We start from the raw sequence: 19,874 nt of genomic DNA on the forward strand, positions 1-19,874 counted from the left end.
GAACCATCAGCATTCTGGTTGTAGATTTGTATTCCAGGCCATTTATAAAAGCTTCCATGTTTATCTTCTACAAAATGATGCCCCATGCAGACCTTCACATTTCATATTTTTTTAAAAAGAGTCATTGAGATCATCCTCTATGTCTTCCCAGTAAGTGAAAAATAAATTTCCAATGCAGCATTTTATATTTGTGCTTTCTATATAACCATGTGCTTTCTATATAACCCATAGGTTCCACACTGAATTGGTAGAAAAACTGACCTTCAGAACTATGTTGAAAGGAGTTTATAAATATCTTGAGGTATTTTGTTCAGGAATGAAATAACTATTGCCCAATGGATTATTTTTCCAGCTGAAATCTGCTTACATTTTGACCTGTTTCTGGTCTGTTGTTATTTTTCTTTTGGCATAAAGGTCCTTTCTACATTCATCTTCTTCCCTAATAAAGACAGGAAAAACCAGGAGTTTGTTTATTGGGGATGGGGTGGGGGGTGAGGGATTCTTTCCCCACTGTTCTGATGAGATTAACTTTAGTATATCAGGAGATTTGCTAGAGTGTTTCCAAGTGTAAAGTTTCAGATTATTTTAAATTGCTAGCTGGGGAGAAATCATTATGGCAGAAAGGGAGGCAACCAAGTAAATGTTTCCTGTGGACAATTCATCTAGAGTTACAGTACTAGCATGTCATAAAATGGAAAATTTAAAAATATGAACATCCAGGAATATTATATAATACTTGGTGTTTACTGCTGCCCAGCCTCAAAGCAGACACCAAGGTAAGCACCCTGGCGAACAGCCTTTCCTCTTACTCTGCAGGAATGATTTGATTCAGCAACAGGGGCTGAGTTATATTGCCTTCTTAACCTCTCTATCCTTCCAAAATGTTTACATAAGCAAAATTGGGATAAGTAAACCACAAAGGAACTCTAAAAAGAAAAAAGAAAGTAGATGTGTGAAAAGGAGGATGGGTAAATCCTACCCTTTTACTTTGTCTTGGTGGGGCAGGGATAGTATAGACTGATGGTACAGATAAGAACTTCGGATCTCTGTTTTAAAACCAGTTGTCAGAACTTTTCCCCTTCTTCTCTGACCCCGCTGACTCCCTGAATTACTACCCAGCACCAAGACATGGGATCCCAGGCATTTATCCCAGTTCGCCCTATTCTAGGGGCAGCAAGGGGCAGCCCAAGGCATCAGGGCTAGATTAGCTACAAGAGATCCAGCAGAAGTTGGGGCGTCCCTGGTCTGGAGATCTACCAAAAGCTTAAACTGCTTCTAGAGTCAGCCTGGGCCTAGCAGGCTGTTGATGACAAATATACATGGCTGCCATCAGAAGTTAGCCACACATTCATTCAACACATGTCTACCATGTACCAAGCAAGCGCTGATACATAAGAAATTCAAAGACAAAACTAAAACGGGCCCTGCCCTCAAAGCCTCTAAAATTTAGGTAAGTAAAATAATGCATGCACATACAGAGAGGCATCATGATAGGGTGGAGAGATAACTGTCCTGGAAGCCAGGATGGCTTGGGTTCAGGTTCCGCCTCTTACTTTAGCTGTATAAGCACAAGTCACTTAACCTCTCATTGCTCTAGACTGTTCTCTAAGGTTGTAGTGCCAATGCAATATTCACAGCGCCAAATATTCTGGCATAGTGCTCAATGGAAAAATGTAACAGACTCTCCATATAGAAGAGAGAAGCAAAACATTTAAGCAGACACCAGAAAACCAAATCCCCAAACCAGGAAGCCGATTCCATCATAGTGGCATAGTTTATAAGCCATAACAGCACAGAGCCACAGCATCCTTTAGCCTTCCCACAAACTAGCATTTATTCACAAGCCTAACTGTCTCCCTCGCATGTATCCTCTCCTTTCTCCAGTCTCCATCCTCTGACTCCCAGCTTCCTGTAGGCCCTGTTCCACCCTTCAGCAAACTCCTCCCACCACAGGCTCCATTTGATTACATTCAGTCTATTAGGGGGCAGGGTATATCTTCAAAGCAGGGAAGATCTTCAAATTCCCATTACCATTACAAAGGTCACAAATTTGCTAGGAAGGTTACTACTTTGGCAGAGGGGGTTTCCTCAGCCAGGAAGTCCCTTAACAGTGAAATCAAAGGTCCAGTCCCTAGTTCTATACATAAATGACACTAGCAATGAAGGAGGTAAAAATGGGTTTCTGAAAGGAGGTGGTCCCTGAGCTGGGCTTTGCAGGGATGCTGTGAGGAGGAGGGAGGGCATTCTAGGCAGGAGGAACAGCCTATGCAAATCACCAGAGACTGGAAATAGCCTTCTGTGTGCAAGGGCCAGTTAGTCTGGAATGCAGAGTGAGTGAGTAAAAGGGAGTAATAAGCAATTAGCTTGGAAAAGTAGGCTAGAACCAGGCTCTTGAGGGCTTTAAAAGGCACTGGAAAGAGTTCAGATTGGACCTTAGGGGCAAGATGGAGGCTTCTTAAGGAAGGGAGGAACATGGTCAGACCTGTGCTTTGGGAATATCAATCTGGCCACTGTGCGCATGGTGGAAGGGGATGGGGATGGGGGGATAAATAAAGACCAAGGAGGAATAATGGGTAAGCCAGAGAGAGAGTCTAGACAGCCATGGACTGTGACCATTTATTTGCAAGGGGCTGGTTACAGTAAAATTACAATGAAAGATGAGCCAACTAACTAGGTTCTCTCCCTGACTCTGAACTCTTCTGTGGGAGAGAAGAAAATTACAAAACAGAATGTAGATCAGGGATTAAGCCTCCTTCCAGATGCATACAGATTCGGTTATGGACCTCTGCAAGTTGTGTTTGACATACTACTCACTGAGGTGGGAAAGGAGACAGAAGGCATTATGGAAACTTTCAACCACAAGTTGGATTAAATTGAAATTTCTAATGAACTGAGGAATACTCTTGTTCTGTAGTATTTTAGTTAACCTAGGTTTTACAGTATTGACTAAGAGGCTTAGAAGAAAGGAAAGGAGAGGAGAGGGGAAGGAAGGAAAGAAGGGAGTGAGGAAGAAAGGGAGGGAAGGGAAAAAGGACTAGAAAACATGGAAGAGAGGTAGGGAGAGATGGCATAAGGAAGGAAAGAAGGGAAGCAAGCATTTAATAATCACCCAGTTTGCCAGGCACTGTGCTCTAAATGTTTTATCTAAACATCTCATTTGATCTTGGCAGCTATCCTAGGGGACAAATGCTATTATTATTATTCTTATTTTACAGTTGAAAGACCTGAGGCAGAAAAAGGTTAAAATGACTTTCTAGGGTCACATAACTAGTAAATGCCTAGGCTAAACTTGAACTAAGGTCTTCCTGAGAGTTGGATTTGGATTCAAGTGAGATGGATTTTAATCCTGACTGCCTCATTGCCCTTGGACAACTCCCTTATACAACCTAGGCCTAAACTTCCTCATCTGTAAAATGTAGCAGCTCTCATTCTGTGATCCTATGAATTATGTCTTTTTAGGATCTCAGTAGAATGTATAGCGTAGGTCCTTGGGTAGAGAGCGAGAGCATGCATTTGTGTAAGGGTAAAGTTAAGGTTCAGCTTAGAAGTGATGCTCAGGAAACATGCCTGACTGTATCAATAACTTGTATTGATTGCAGGGGCTTCCAAGATGGAACTGATTGACTATCCAGTGTGCCATGTTCTCAGTATGAGTGCAGCAGGGTTGTGGAGGGCATGCAGGGCCTAATTTGGCACAGATTTACTCAGTGGGTTTGCCACTCTGTTGATATATGTTCTCCTTGCTCTGATGTAGTATTTGCATTCGAGACCCATAAGGGCTGGGGGTGAGGTCTGGTTTTGCTCTTTCTTGCATGAGTAAATGCCACAGAAGTTTCCAGAATTGAATGAAAACAGTCAAGATTGACTCTTAATGTGATTGAGGAGTAGAGTAGGGGGAGACATGGTGTTTGTGGGTTTTATTCCTTTTATTAACAGATTAGTGGGATAAATGGAAGGGAGTAGTATTTGGCAACTTTTAGAGTATTAATATTTTTTTCTCCTCTAGTGTAGGGCTTGCTCAGGCAGACTTGTTTGGTTTGGTTTGGTTTTTCCCTACCCAATAAGCTTAACATCACAATTGGCCTGAAAAAGGAAATTCATTCTATCTTTGCGATCACAGAAACTGCTTGTAAAGGTTGAGAAGTTTGGGGGTTTCTCCTCCGCCCCTCCCCACCCCCACTCCCCCCAAAATAAGCCATACAGAATAGAGAGATTGTTACTGGCAAATCCGAAGGGCTATGTTCTTGGCTGTACTGCAGCTAACAGACATGCCCTTCAGATCACATAATCTGTCGCAACTATTTCCACAATAGCCTCTCTGTGGTCAGACCAAGACTTGCTTGTTCACCTGGCATTCTGGTGGGCAATTTGAGCAGTTCTCTAGGGTGACCAGGCTCTCTGCACCTGGTGCCTAGGAGATAATCAAAGCCTCCCAGTGAATGGGGACAGATACTGGCCCCATAGCCGTGTCTGTAATACATTTGAGCAGAGGGTTTTTATCTCTCTAATTTGCATTAAAGGGCTCTAAGTATAGTTTTCATAGACAAGAGTGACAACGTGATTGAATGAGCTGCCCTCCCTGAGGTCACTTCTGTACAGCAGGCGTTTTTAGATCCCAGTGTAAAACCATCGGAATTTGGCTGCTGCTTCTCTAGACAGCTCTGTGACCCCTAGATTGGATTGCTCAGCCATTGAAAGAGCCACCCGTGCTCTCGCTCTCTTCCTCCCTCCCTCCTCCCCTCCCCGAAGTTCTCGGTCTGAACACATTTGGACAGGGTTTAATCCCTGACTCTGGGCTGATGTCCAGATACACTGGAGCTTTTTTGATAACAGGCTATGATAGAAAACCACCTCCAAGGCCTTCGGGGAAAGTTCATCAGATTTGAGGCACCTGTCGGATATCCACCAAGGTCCAACCATTGCTATGAAATCTGATCTCTTAGTGGTTTTAATATGTAATAACACCTGCTTCAGAAGGTAGGGGGCAGTTCTTCCCCTTTGCCTTCTACATGCTCCTTTTACAACTTCTGTGGTCCCAGAATGATTAAATCAATGCCAGCTGGAACCAAGGGCAGAAGAGGAAATTTGGGTCTGTGAGTGCTATTGTTAAAACTTCTGTGTTCTCCTTTCCATGTCCGTCCTTTGCATCCTAACTGGCCTGAGGGCAAAAGTGTCAGATCACACAGGTGGTAGCAATAGTGGAAATATCACTACATGCCTGGGAACCTGTAGCACCCATATTAACTCAGCCATTTGATGATGGCTTCCATCCCATCTCTTCCCCCTAGAGCAATGCATTCCCATTTCAAGTGAGGTTTTCCTCCTGTTCCCCTTCCCTCTTTATGGTAAGAATTGGAGGATGGGGGCTGCTGGGTGGTGCAGTGAATAGAGTACCAGCCCTGGAGTCAGGAGGACCTGAGTTCAAATTTGACCTCAGACACTTAATACTTACTAGCCATGTGACCTTGGGCAAGTCACTTAACCCCAACTGCCCGACCAAAAAGCAAAAAAAAAAAATACTTGGTGGACAGGGAGATGGAACTTACATGAGTCATCGCCTCATTTCTGTCCCTTTCTCCTCTCCACCTCAGCACTGCCTTGTGTTGTCCTTGTAATATTTCTCCTCAAAATGAAGTAAGGTGAGGGGTGGCTAGGTGGCGCAGTGAGTAAGAGCATCAGTGCTGGAGTCGGGAGGACCCGGGATCAGTTCCGGTCTCAGATACTTGGCACCCACACAAAATAAGTGGCTGTGTAACCTTGGGCAAGTTACTTAACCCCAATTGCTTTAAAAAATAAAATGAAGGTGAAAGGCTAGGGGTAAGAAAGGAGATAAGCTGGTATTTAAATAGCCTTAGAAATCCTCCCCACTGTGTCTGTAAAATTGGTTTAAAAGGGGAAACAGTATGGTACAGTGAAAAGAGTTCTCAAGTTGGAATCAAACGACCTGGGTTTGTATCCCATCTCTCCTGTTTATCAGCTGCATGACCTTGGCCAAGCTGCTTGACCTCTTGGTTGCTGATCTACAGAATGAGGGGCTTGAACTTCATGACCTCCAAGGTCCCTAACAACCCTAAATATAGAAGCCTCTGATCCTGTGACTGTCATCGTAATAATCCTTTTCTGATGATTAGGGAAGTGGAGTTTATTGTTGTCATTGATTTAAACGGCATTGATTTTAATTTTTGAGTCATGTCCCACTGTCATTCAGAAACCCTCGTTCTTGACTCCCTAATCCACCAGTGGTGCTGGATTTGGCATGCTGGCTAGCTAGGCTCAGTTCATCTTTCCACCCTATGTGTTTTGTGGGTACCAGTATATAGGGTTCCCTGGGGATCTTAGACTTGACTCGTCATCCTTTGCTCGTCCCAGCATCAGAACAAGAAGGGAAACGGATTGGGGGGGGCGGGGAGCAGAAGCAAAGCTAAACCTTTGAACCAGGAATCAAATCCTTCTTCAGGGCTCATCTGTAGAGGAATAAAACTGGCTTACAAGTATCACTGAAAGCCAGGCAAACACAAATTTGAGTTATTGAAGGTCAGCGGTTCCAGCTCAGCAAGGAACCTTCTGGCAACAAGGCCCCCACCTGCTAGGAAGAGGAATGGTGCGTGTGTTCTCTCTCCCTCTCTCCTTCCCCCCCACCACACCCCCCCAATGACTCTTGCATGAAAGCTTCCTTGTCTTTTTAGCTGACTCCTCAGGCTGCTTTGGGAAGGTGATTGACATCTTGGTTACATTCAGCCTAGCTTGCTCACTGCCATCTAAACGTGTCCTGTTTTTCTACCTATGTTTTCCCCCGGCACGGCTACAGAGTTGGAGTTGACCCAGACCAAGACCCACCGCCCAGCAATGACAGCTTTCAAGTCTTACAGGGGGTAAGTCAGCAACGACTTTTCTTCCTTCCCTCCTAGGCAGACAACCCGATGTCCGAAAGTGAGGGGATGAAAACAGGATGTTCATAGCTGCTCCTCACCTCAGAAGAGCTAGTCTACTATTCACTCACCAGCTACACCTGATTTCCTGAGTTGTTTTCCCTCTCTGCCCACTGTGATACTGAGTACACACTTCTTCAGTAATGGAAATGGAAGAGAAGAGTGCTTAGAGACTGTCAGAGCCTCTAGCTTCTGGGGACAAGGTTCAGGGGGTCATGTGGCTGAGATTCATAACTGTGGATTTGTTTATATTGCAAGTAAAACTGGACAGTGTGTACTTTCCTTAAATCAGGGGTCTGTCAGTAGAGGAGAAAAAGAGTGCTAAGCCTAGAGTTAGGGAGATTTGAATTCAAATTCAGCCTAAGACACTTGCTAGCTGTCATTTCATTTCATTTGCATTGAGATAGTGACTGTGTGCACTGATTCACCAACAGAGAAGGTCATAAGTGACTCGTAAGTCAGCTCCAGGCCCCCTGCCTAGGGGCATAAAGCAAGCATGTGCAGCATTTGGACACTAAGCGAAGCCTCTTCAAGGGGGAGCTTCGGCAATGACTGAGTCTGGGTGAATCATCCCCCCTCCCAGACTTTGCACTGCATTTGGAGATTATGCTGAAGTCGGCCACTTCTGTCCCAAAGGAATTGATTTGAGAAGGCTTGTTTTCAAAGATTCCTTTGAAAATCTGCTCTTTTGCACTTGGCTCTGATTTCGGGCTTTAGAAAGGGAGAGAAAAGGCCTGCACCTGGAAGATCATGTAATTGAGGGGAACAGAAGACCCTTCGCTTGTTGTCCAGGGAAATCTTACAGATAACTCGCAGGCAAGTTTATTTTGCCTCTTTGTATCTCCAGGGCTTAGCGCAGTGCCTGGCAACCATGGGCACTTCATAAATGCTGACCCACTAATTTCCTTGAAAAGAATTTCATCCCACATTTGGAATATAGTCACAAAGTTTTACAAAATAGGAAGCTGAAGATCCTTTTGAAAATCTCCATTTGGGAAAAGATGAAAGTTTTTCAGAGAAGACAGGTTAAGACCAGTTGAAAAGCCAGGGGCCTTGAGTCACTGTTTTAAGTCCTGTAGTTGTGAAAATAGCCCAGCCCCTTTGCCACTTTCTGAGGATGTCATTTTTTTTTTTTTGGCTTATTGGGGGCTAAGTGACTTGCCCAAGGTCACACAGCTAGTTTTTTGTGTGTTAAGTGTCTGAGGCCACATTTGAACTCAGGTCCTCCTGACTCCAGGGCCGGTGCTCTATTCACTGTGCCACTTAGCTGCCCCAAAGGGCTGTCATTGTTGAATCCCCCTAAAATAGAGAAAACTAAACTTATTCCTTTGGGGTTCATATGGCTGAATTCACTGCATGATGCATCCAGTAGGCTTTTAGTAAATGTTATTGGCCAAGCATCCCCAGTCTTAAAACTGGAGATGTTTGAGAGGACAGTCAAGTCTCAACCCTTCACCTAACAGAGTAACTTTAACATTAAAGTGAATAGAGCCGATTCTGTCTCTGGGGCACCCGGAGCTCCAGAAACTTTTTTTCATTAGGTGAAATCTGAGGTCAGTGCTGACTTAAACAAAGTTGTATGCAGGAAGCATTGCAGTCGGACCTGTGGGGTGGGAGGTTCTGTTCAGCACATACCTCCTGAGGCCCCACTGCTGCTGGGCACAGAACTTTACTTGCAAACTTTCCCCGTTGCTGCCCTGGCTAATCAAGTCATTATTTGTCACCAGTTCAGAATATCATTATTCTACTCCCACCCTCAGTTTCCTGTCTTTGGAATTTGTTGAGGTCAGGCACAGACCAGGGTTAGCAGCCCTAAAAGTCATTAGTTATTTGCATTGTGAAAATTCTTCTGTAGATATCATGGGGGGGAGGTATTGCTCGGGCCACAGATACGAACCAAAGGTCTCTGGCCACCTGAGGCTAGGGCTCAGCTCCACCGAGACAGGTTGTATGGGGGTAAAGAGGGAAGCTATGCTTTGAGTCTCCACTCCTTTCCAAGCCTTCTTAGAAACATCACATGCCCTGTGTAGGAAGACTTACTATTGCTTACAATGCCCAGTGTTCTAGTTTTTCTTAGGTAGTAGAGGGATGACATGATTAAAGCACAGGCCCAAACTGAATCCCTGGTTTAAGAGGATTGCTGAGTGCTGTGATCTTCAGCATGTAATTAAAATCACAGAATCAATGACAGTGTGGCCTAGCTTTTGCAGAGAGCAGGGAAAGTCAATATCTCTGCCTCCCATCTGAATAGAAAAGGGCCAATTCCCTCTGCCTTTAGCATCTGAATATGTTCTTCCTGTTTAAAAAAATTATATCATGTAGAGGAAAACATTGATCGTTTACTGCTTACAGGATTTTCCTCTCAAGTTTCAAAAACCCAAGGTTATAAAAAGGGTCACTGCCAGAGAAAAATATTAGCTCATTTGGGAGGAGAAAATGAGCTGTTGGCTGGAATATTTGGCTGCCCACGAGAGAAACACAAGAATAATACAGGCAAGATTCAAGCCTCATCTCCCTAGCAGCTCATTTGCTTTGTTTCCTTGGACTGGCTTGGGGAGGCCTCTTTGCGACCAAAAGAAAAAAGGTCAGCTGGAGCCCAGCTGCCTCTATCATGAGGGCGTTGTCCCCATCCCAGAAAGGAGCGGATTTTAATGCTTAACACATCTTGAGATTTATTCTGGCTGCAACTCCTGACACATCATTCACTTCCTTCCTCAAGTTCCTTTCAGTTTTGTTCATTGATGAAGCAACTTGTTTTAGCAGTTAAATGGCTAGGCTCTAAGTTGGATCATGTAAGGACTAGTCCCAAGAAGACTTTTGACTTGAAGCAGGATGCTTGTACACCCTGGAGGAAAAGAAACCAGTAGCCCCAGTCAGGCCATGTGTATGTGCTAAGTGAAAGAATCCTTTAGAATATCTGGATTGTTGATAGAGAGGTTGACCCTCAAGGCAAAGAACGCATCTGTCTGCCTATTCTTGCCCTCAATAATATTCCTAATATGCTTTCTTTAAAATTTTTCTTCCTTTACTGATAGTCTTCCCTGATTAGGCCCAGGGGTCTTCCTTCTTATCTTCAAAAAAGAATCATATCTCCAATTTCCCAAGTCTTTATCAGTAAATATTTGTTAAAACACCTGCTATGTTCCAAGCACTGTACTATGCCCTGGTGTATCGCCAAGGCAATATTCACAGCACCAACAGTGACTATGAATTGCCACTGTAGTTCTGAATCACAAAATATAACAGACTCTCCATATAGAAGACAGAAGCAAAATACCAGATGCCAGAAAACTGAATCCCAACACCAGAAAAACAAATCCATCAACAAAGAAATCTATACACTATAACACAGCAGGGGACAACACTATCCCAAAGTCTTCCCACAAACAAACACTCACAAGCATAGCTGCCTCCTTGCTGGCATCCTCTCTCCTCCCTCTGTCTAACTGCTCTGACTCCCAGCTTCCTCTGGGCTCCATTTGCTCCACCCTTCCTGGTCCACCCTTCAGCAAACTCCTTCCACCACAGGCTCCACAAGAGGTGATACAAAGAAAAAGACTGTCCCTGCCCTCAAGGAGCTCATAATCTAAGGAGGGAAGCAACATGCAAAGAACCAAGGAATTAAATGAAGAGGGATTGTAAAGAGTGGGCTTAGCTGCGACTTGAAGGAAGCTAGAGAAGCCAGAATGCCGACAGAAGGAGGAAGAACATCCCAGGTGTGGGGGACAGCCAGTGAAAATACCTTTTACCTGGATGGCCACTGAGACTTACTTTTATGCCTTTTCTCTCCTCCTTCCCACACCAGCTTTTGCACCCTTGTCCACAGTATTTGCTGCCCCTCTCCTTTGGAGTGACATACTTGATCTTTGGGTTTTCTCCTTGTCCTCGATCCTGCTGTATTCTTTTTTTTTTCTATGCCTTCTGCCCCCAGTCATTGCTCTTGTAATCTTCCCCGAATTAATAGTACAGTAGCTTCTAGGCAGAGTTCTTTTAAAATCTGTTCCTGTAAAATACAGGAGTATGATGACCTTTTTAGCTTTTCTTCACAATGGCACTCCATTAGAGGCAAAGAAGGGGTAGAAGCTGATCTCAGATAATTGGGATGATGGGTCCTGGGTTTTTAGCTGACAGAATAGAAGTGATGAGGTTTAGAAAACTGGGGCTGGAGCCTCAGACACCTTATTTGGGGTGACCTTAAATATTCATCAGTGTTGGTTGATTTCACTGAGCTGCTTTTTCTCCTCCCTCCCCCTTCAGTCTTTTTTTTTTTAAACAAAGAATAGCCCTCTGGAAAGGAGAGAGGGGACAGACATATTTGGAAATGAAGGTTGTGTTCTAAAACAAAAGGTATCAAAGAAATATTAAAAAATTAAAAATATACATACATCCTACTGAGCATAAGATAAGACAAATCTCCATCCAAAAATATATATTTTGTATTTTACATCCCAAGCACCAAGCATAATGCCTATAAAGTAAGACCTTATAGAAGGGAGGGCAGACTGGGGGAAGGAGTAATCAGAATGCATGCCATCTTGGGATGGGGGGTAGGGGAGAGATGGGGAGAAAATTTAGAACTCAAAATCTTATGGAAATGAATGTTGAAAACTAAAAATAAATAAATAAATTCTTGGAGAAGGGGGAAAAAATGAAGTAAGACCTTACTAAATGTTTGTTGACTGATTCATGAGCATCCTATGAAAAAGAGGGGTGAATAATCATTGCCCAACCTTATGGAGCAAAGATCACTGAATTCTTTTGTGTTGTGGACTGGAATCCTTTAGCATTCTAGTTAAGCCTGTGGACCCCTTCTCAGAAAACATTTTTTAAAAATTCATAATTGAAAGAAATAATAAATCCAACCTCAGACACTTGACACATTTTCTAGCCATGTGACCTTGGGCAAACCACTTAACCGCAATTGCCCTGCCTTCCCCCTCAAAAAAAAAAAAAAAGAAAGAAATGCTAAGTTTTTAGTTAGAGATTCATAAAAATAAAGATGCCATTTTCTTTCTCATCCAAGTTCACAGAGCCCCTGAACTATCCATGGACCCCTTAGGGAGCCTTGGGGATTTATGGACCCCAAGTTAAAATCTCTTGTTTTAGAAAAATCACTCCCTTGATCTCTGAGAGTAATACATACTACTCATTCTATTTATCTTATTGGATATCTTTATTTAATGAGATGGTTGTGAATAAGATCCCTGAGCTAGCAAATCGACAAATAATTTTGTCTAGCATGGAATTTTGTTAAATGAATATAGTACTCAAATCACATACTCAGCCTGGAAGAGACGAATGAGGATGTAACAATGGGGTGCCAAACTCCTTTGTAATCGGAATAAAAGTGCTTGGAACGGAGAATGAGAAGGAAGGACACAACCTACCCACTACCACCCTTGTTTCCTCAACTTACTCTTCCTCATTTGCTGTCATTTCATTTGTTTCCAAGTCTCTGTGACCCCATTTGGGGTTTTCTTGGCAGAAATACTAGGTGGTTGGCATCACCCGGCACTGTGCTACCTAGCTTCCCCAAACAGTTACCTTACTGGGTCAAACCCATGTCTTTCCATCTTTGTGTTCTATCACTGTTAGTGGCAAAAAAATAAAATAAAATAAAAAACAAAGGATGGTTTGTGATACACCATAGCTGACCCCCATCAATGTCCAGGAATTAGAATATCACCACAAAACATCCCTAATATATATTGTTAACCTAGCCCCCAAAACATGATCTTTGTTTCTCTTGATTAACCCATTCCTGTCTTCAGACTGCCCTACCTTGTGCTTGGCAGAAGGTAATGTTCGTTGTTGCCTTGAAGGTTGATAAGTTTGGAGGGGAGAGAAGTGGAGAAAAATTAAAACTTATGGAAGTGAATGTTGAAAGCTAAAAATAAATTTTTTTTCTTTTTGGAGGACAGTTAGGGTTAAGTGACTTGCCCAAGGTCATACGGCTAGTAAGTGTTAAGTGTCTGAGGTCACATTTGAACACAGGTCCTCCTGACTCCAGGGCTGGGGCTCTATTCATTGCGCCACCTAGCCGCCCCTAAAATTAAATTTAAAAAAAAGATAAATACAAAATAAACAGAAGGTAACTTTAGACACTGATACTGGGAGGTATTTCTTGAGATGTTTTCATCTGAAAATTCTGAGCAGAATTACAATGGTGTTCTAGTGCAGATGTTTCATGCTCTTATATAAGCAGCAGAGAATGAGTTTTGTTTTGTTTTTTGTTCCCAGTACCCCTCCTGACAGTGGCCAGCACTTCTGGCTACAGCAGTACACTGTGTCATTGTCTTTAGGGAATGACCTAACCCAAGTCCTAGCCCCGAAAGCCAAGCACCCTGTAAGAATAATGCGGATTATTTTCCCCCAGATGAGCGATCTTCTTCCTGCCCATTTCGAATTTCTTCACGTTTCTTGCTCACTCATGTCTGAGATCTTTCTACATTTCATTCCCACTGACTTGGCATTGAATTCCCTGGGTGAGCTTCATGTTATCTGCAAAGCTTAAAAAGATTTCAGCGGGTACTCGTTGTTCCAGAGGTTTCATAAACATGTTAAAAACTGGTCCCTGGGGTACCCTCGGGGCTGACACTGTCCCATTTGGAGGAATGCCTTCAATGTAACTGCACTCTTTACTGACTCTAAACCAGCGCCATGGGGATACAACTGCGACAAGAGTTGTGTAGTGACTAAGTGGTGCAGTGGATGGAGTACTGGGCCCAGGGCCAGGAAGACCTGAATTCAAAACCTGCCCTCAGACACTTACTGTGTGGCCTTGGGCAGGTCACTTCACTTCTGTTTGCCTTAAGTTCCTCAACAGTAAAATAGAGATAATAATTGTACCTAACGCCCAGGGTTGTTGTAAGGATCAAGTGAGATGATCCTTATAAAGTGCCATCATCATCATCATCGTCATCGTCATTCTTGTTAATTTCATTGTTAACAGGAACTCCTAATGAGGAGATTCCCTATCAGTGCAGATCCAACTTACAGCCTCAGAAAGTTCCCTGTGGGGCATTCAGAGATTAAGTGACTTGCCCAGGATCACATAGTCAGAAAGTGTCAGAGGCGATGCCTGAAGCCCAAATCTTCTCGGCTCCAAGGCCAGAGCTCTATCCACTCTTCCGTGCTGTCTCTCAGACAGTTCTGTGTCCATGGCAGAAACATACCCCTGATCCCATGATGACTCAGATCTTAAAAATAGCCTTTAAAAAAATCAAAATGCTGTTAAAGGCTGTCAGGAAGTCTAGACCTTCCACATGTCCATTTATTCTCTCAGCAAACAGGAATAGATTTCTGTATCGTTCTAATCTGGTCTGAGCACAGCCTTTTTCTCCTGTGGACATTTATAGTCCTATCACAGCACAGCTGCATTTTTACCATATTACTGTTTTTCATTCTTCACACAAAGTTGTTTGTCCCTGTAGGGATAATGATAATTGTTCTTATGCCTCTTTATTTTCTCATTTATTCATTCATTCGTTTGCTTTGTCAATTGGGCATGTGCTGTTCTTTGTGACCCCGTTTGGGGTTTTCTTGGCAAAGATACTGGAGTGGTTTACCATTTCCAGCTCATTTTACACATGAGAGAACTGAGGCAAACAGGGTTAGGTGACTTGTCCAGGGTCACACAGCTGGTAAGTGTCCAAGGACAGTTTTGAATACAGGTCCTCTTGGCTTCAGGTCGAGCACTTTATCCACTGGGCCATATAGCTGTCCCTTTCCCTCATACACAGAGCCCTAAGTCATCTCATCTATAAAGTTTGTAGTAGGGCAGCCATGGGTAGCAATTGATGGGCTTCATCCCCCTAAGTCTCTGTGGTTCCAGTTACTGCCTATTCCAGTTTGTTCTCAGGGCCACGTGTTCCAAGTCTGTTTTTAGACCTTTTTTTGGCACTTACGTAGTGGGGGAGGGGGAGAGAATCCCTAAACCTTTGTAAATGTCAAATTTGGATGGCCATTTAGGAAGCTTAGAGCAGCTTTATTTTATTTCTTTTGAGATTATGGAGATAAGATAGGAGAAGTTGAAGACATCTGATGACGGGACACAACAGTAAGGAGTTCGACAGTCGCTCAGCTTGCCCCATGTATCCCCCCTATAAGAACCTGATTCCCCTGTTACAGTACGAAGGCTGCTACTTGGGCAGGCTCCGGACAAAGAGAGGCCCTTGTCGGCCCTAATTATCCAGTGAATGCAGTTTGTATAACTGGATCAATAAAGCATTGTTTGAATGGGTCATCTGCTGGGCACATGAAAATGCTTTTGTTCTACAGAATGCTTCTTTGTGACAGCCTCCACACGAGGGGAATTTTACCTGTTCTGTGCGATGGATCGTTCCCGCCTGGTAGAAACTGACCTCAAAGAAAAAGACCCATTGAAGCATGCAGACTACATGTAGTGGGTTTCTGAACATGCATGACTGTTTTGAAGTCTCCTTATTTTCCTAGGTTTCTATTCTTTCTGGATTCGGTCAAATATGTTGCCCTTCCCAATACAGTAATGTTTATTCGAGATCCCTAAAACTTTGGGACTAAAGAATACTTGCTTTGTAGCCCTAAACAATGGGATAAGAGGATTTTTTTTCCTCTTCCATTTACCCCATTCTGCTTTGTAACCAGCTGAGCATTCTCTGTTCTTTCTTGTTTCTAGGATGGTCCAGATGCTGCAAGAGGAAACCGGACAAAGCAGGAAAGCGCCTGGATATTCAGGCTGTGGTATAGCTTTGACCACAAGTATCCTTTTAAGCAACGTCCTTCTATGCTTAAGGAGTTGATGCTCAAGTGTTTCTGGCTCCTGGGGCTAATGTCTATCGATGAATGAATACCTCTAGAGATATGTTCTACACAGTGCCATTCTTGGGCCACTCTTTGGTGAAGATGCTTGCTTGCTCAGGCATGAATAACCATGGTAAGGATAGACTCCAAAGGCTGGGATTTGAGTTGGCAGGGGCATCAGAGTCTCTCTGACTTAACCTGTTCTCACCTAAACATAAGTAATTATATAACATTCCCATCATAGTGGGATCATTTAGCCTTTTCTTGAAGACCGCTGGTGAGAGGAATCTGCACTTCCAAGGTTCCACTCTTGGCTGCTTTTTTGTGTTTTTTCTAAGTCGTGTCTGACTCTTTGTGACCCCATTTGGGGTTTTCTTGGCAAAGATACTGGAGTGGTTTTTCATTTCCTTCTCCAGCTTATTTTACAGATGAGGAAACCGAGGCATTTTAGGGTAAAGTGACTTGCCCAGGATCACACAGCTAGTACATGTCTGAGGCTCATATGAACTCAGGAAGATGAGTCTTTCTGATTCCAGGACCAGTACTCTATCTACTCTGCCATCTAACTGCTCAGTCTTGGCAGCACCAAACCAGAAATCTGCTTCTCTGTAACTTCTACCCACTGCTCCTCATTCTACCTGCTGAGACCAGTGAAGACAACTATAATACTAGTTCTTTCTTTTCTTTTTTTTTTTAATAATATTTTGATTTTTTTCACCAATTACATGTAAAGATAATTTTTAACATTCATTTTTTAAATTTTGAGTTCCAAATTTTCTCTCCCTCCCTCACCTCCCCCCTCCCTGAGACAGTGATTTGATGTGTTATACATGTTCATTCATGCAAAACATATTACCATATTAGTCTTGTAAAAGAAGACACAAACCCAAAAGGGGAAAAAAATAATGAAAAAATACAGAAAGGGGAAAGATAGTATGCTTCAATCTGCATTTAGAATCTATCAGTTCTTTCTATGGAGGTGAATGATACTTTTTACCATGAGTCCTTTGGAATTGTCTTGGATCGTTGTATTGATGAGAATAGCTAAGTCATTTGCAGTTAATCATCATACAATATGACTGTTACTATGTACAGTATTCTGGTTCTACTCACTTCACTTTGCATCGATTCATATAAGTCTTTCCAAGTTTTTCTGAAATCTGCCTAATCATCATTTCTTAGAACACAGTAATATTCCATCACAATCATATCACACAACTTGTTCAGTCATTTCCCAATTAATGGGCATCACTATACTAGTTCTTTCACATGACTGCCCTTTATATATTTGAACATAGCTTTTATGGCTCCTACTGTCCTTTAGCCTTCCCACAAACACTCACAAGCCTACCTGTCTCCTTGGGCGCATCCTCTCCTCCCTCCAGCTCTACACTCTGACTCCCAGCTTCCTATGGACTCTGCTCCACCCTCCAGCAAATTCCTCCCATCACAGGTTCCATATGATTACATTCATCCTATTATTAGGAGACAGGGAAGAACTTCAGATTCCTTTAGGCTTATTAAGGGGCAGGGAAGATCTTCAAATTACCATTACCATTACAACACTTGATTTTTAAAGTCAAGTATAGGACTTTACTTTTATTCCTTTTTAAAATTTAAATATCTGGGTTCCAAACATAAATGTCAATTGTCAGTTGTGAATTTCTGTGCTCAATAGAAGTAATATAATTTAGAAATCTGGGGATGGAGCCTCAGGGGCCTCCATATTTATCTAATTTAACCTGTACCTGAATAGGAATACTCTCTGTAATACCCTCCACAAATGGTTACTCAACCTTTTTTGGAGGACTGGTAGGGAGGAGAATATACCTTAGGGGTGGCTAACCCTAAGCCCCTAATGGTACATGAGCCTCTAAGAGCCTCCAATGAAGCCAGGAGAGGAAACACTAAGGGGAAAAAAAACTTTATCAATCATACTTATGTTGTGATTGAAAGTAAGATATCAATTAAGAGACCTAGAGAGAAGCAGCTTGTTCTGGTGGCTACAGACCAGCCTTGGAATTAGGAAGACCTGTGTCCAAGTCCCCTGTAACACATACTAATTGTGTAATCCTGGGCTACCCATTTAACTTTTGAGTGCTCCAAACAAATAAGCATTTATTAAAGTAACAATATGTACTGGGCTCTGAGAATACAAATACAAGCAAAAAGAAAGGCAGATCTTCTCCTCAAGTAGATTACCTTCTAACGGTAGGAAACAATACATAAAAGGAAGCTGATAAAAGGGCTGGGGACACTCACCCCATGGGATAAGGATGGAGAAAAAAAAAAGTATAAAGAGTCAAGAACAAAGAGCTCCTTTTAATCTTTTTAGGTGATTCTTGGTTTTAATCCCAGTTCCTTTGACCTCTAGAATATCATATTCCAAGCCCTTTGATCCCTCAGTGTAGAAGCTGCCAGATCCTATGTTATCCTGATTGTATTTCTACGATACTCAAATTGTTTTTTCTTGGCTGCTTGTAATATTTTCTCCTTGATCTGGGAACTCCAGAACCTGGCTATAATATTCCTAGGAGTTTTCTTTTGGGGAACTTTTTCAAGAGGTGATTGGTGGATTCTTTCAACCTCTATTTTGCCCTCTGGTTCTAAAACATCAGGGCAGTTTTCCTTGAGAATTTCTTGAAGGATGCTTTCTAGGTTCTTTTTTTGATCATGGCTTTCAGGTAGTCCAATAATTTTTAAATTATCTCTCCTGGATCTATTTTTTCCAGGTCAGTGGTTTTCCCAATGAGATATTTCACATTGCCTTCTATTTTTTCATTTGTTTGGATCTGTTTAATAGTATCTTGATTTCTCATAAAGTCATTAGCTTCCATTTGCTCCAGTCTAATTCTAAAGGAATGATTCTCTTCAGTGAACTTTTGAGATTCTTTTTCCATCTGGAAAATTCGTCTTTTTAAGGCATTCTTCTCCTCATTGGCTTTTTGAGCCTCTTTTGCCATTTGAGTTGTCTGTTTTTCAAGGTGTCATTTTCTTCAGACAGGTTGTTGACTTGCTTTTCATGATTTTTGCACATCATTCTCATTTCTCTTCCCAATTTTTCCTCCACTTATCTCATTTGGTTTTCAAAATCCTTCTTAAGCTCCTCTATGGCCTGTAACCAGTTCATGTTTTTCTTGGAAGTTTTTGGTACAGGAGTTCTGACTTCATTGTCTTCCTGCTGTAGCATGATCCTTTTTGTCCCCAAACTAAGAATCTAAAGTTGGATTGCTTTGCTTGCTCATGTTGTCACTCAATTACTTGACTTTTGAGCTTTTTGCCACAGTAGAACTCTGTTTCCAGAGTAGAGAGAGCTGTGTCCCAAATTGCTAGGGTTTTCTCAGCTGCTGGAGCTATTACTTGGCTGCCCTCTCTGAAGCCTCCATTGGTTCTGGTACCTGGTCACACAACCCAGGACCTCCACCCTAGACAGCAATCCAGATCCAAGCAGGTTAAAGCAACAGCAATTACCCTCAGAATGGTTACTTGGTCGCCCTACAATCTGCAGGCCAGGAGCTCTGAAGCAGCCACACCGTGGCGGCTACCACGCCTCAGCTGCTTCTCCCTCCAGGGGGGGCAGAGACCGGACTGCACTCCCAGACCCCCGTTCCCAAAGTCCACAATGACCTCTCACTTTGTCTTTGGTATTTATGGGTTGATCATTCAGGAAACCACCACAGTTGCTTGTGATCCACTCTCCAAAGTCTACTGCAGGGTCGCGGCTGCCCTGAGGCTAAATCCTCAGTGCTCCCAGCACACTGCGATGAGCCCTTCCTGTCTGCCTGCCGGGCTTCCTTTAGCGGGAGATTTATTTCTCTCTGTCACTTGGTGGGTTCTGTAGCCCTAAAGTTTGTTAGAGTCTTTTTTATGGGATTTGAGGTGGTTATGGGGGGAGCACAGGGAGTTTTCCTTCTTCTACCCCACCATCTTGGCTCCGCCCCCTGTTCATTTGATTCTTAAGATCTCCAGCAATGCTCTAAAAGCCCCTTTAGTAAACTATTCAGAACCAGAAGTTCTTCATCGTCTAATCCAAGTATAATCTTGAACATCGCAAATCAATCTCTCTTTTCCTGCTCCAAGTGAAAGCAGAAGGGCACTCTTCATTTTCATAATCCTTTCATGTAACCAAAAGCTGCTTCCCTTTCCACCTTTGCATAAGCCTTC

At 42.9% G+C, this 19,874-nt stretch overlaps 1 protein-coding gene across 1 annotated transcript in view; it reads left to right on the forward strand.

Moving 5' to 3' along the window:
- The window catches only part of SLC9A7 (solute carrier family 9 member A7), a 193,044-nt gene that overhangs the window by 155,658 nt on the left and 17,512 nt on the right, over positions 1-19,874 (forward strand). The window contains exons 14-15 of the mRNA XM_069072933.1: positions 6,809-6,872; positions 15,586-15,668. Coding sequence (XP_068929034.1) covers positions 6,809-6,872; positions 15,586-15,668 — 147 coding nt within the window. The remainder of the gene's footprint in view (positions 1-6,808; positions 6,873-15,585; positions 15,669-19,874) is intronic.

This window comes from Petaurus breviceps, unplaced genomic scaffold (genome assembly GCF_028583685.1).
Source record: "Petaurus breviceps papuanus isolate PSGF00001 unplaced genomic scaffold, PetGlider_PUasm1.0 90849, whole genome shotgun sequence".
Taxonomy (NCBI): Eukaryota; Metazoa; Chordata; class Mammalia; order Diprotodontia; family Petauridae; genus Petaurus; species Petaurus breviceps.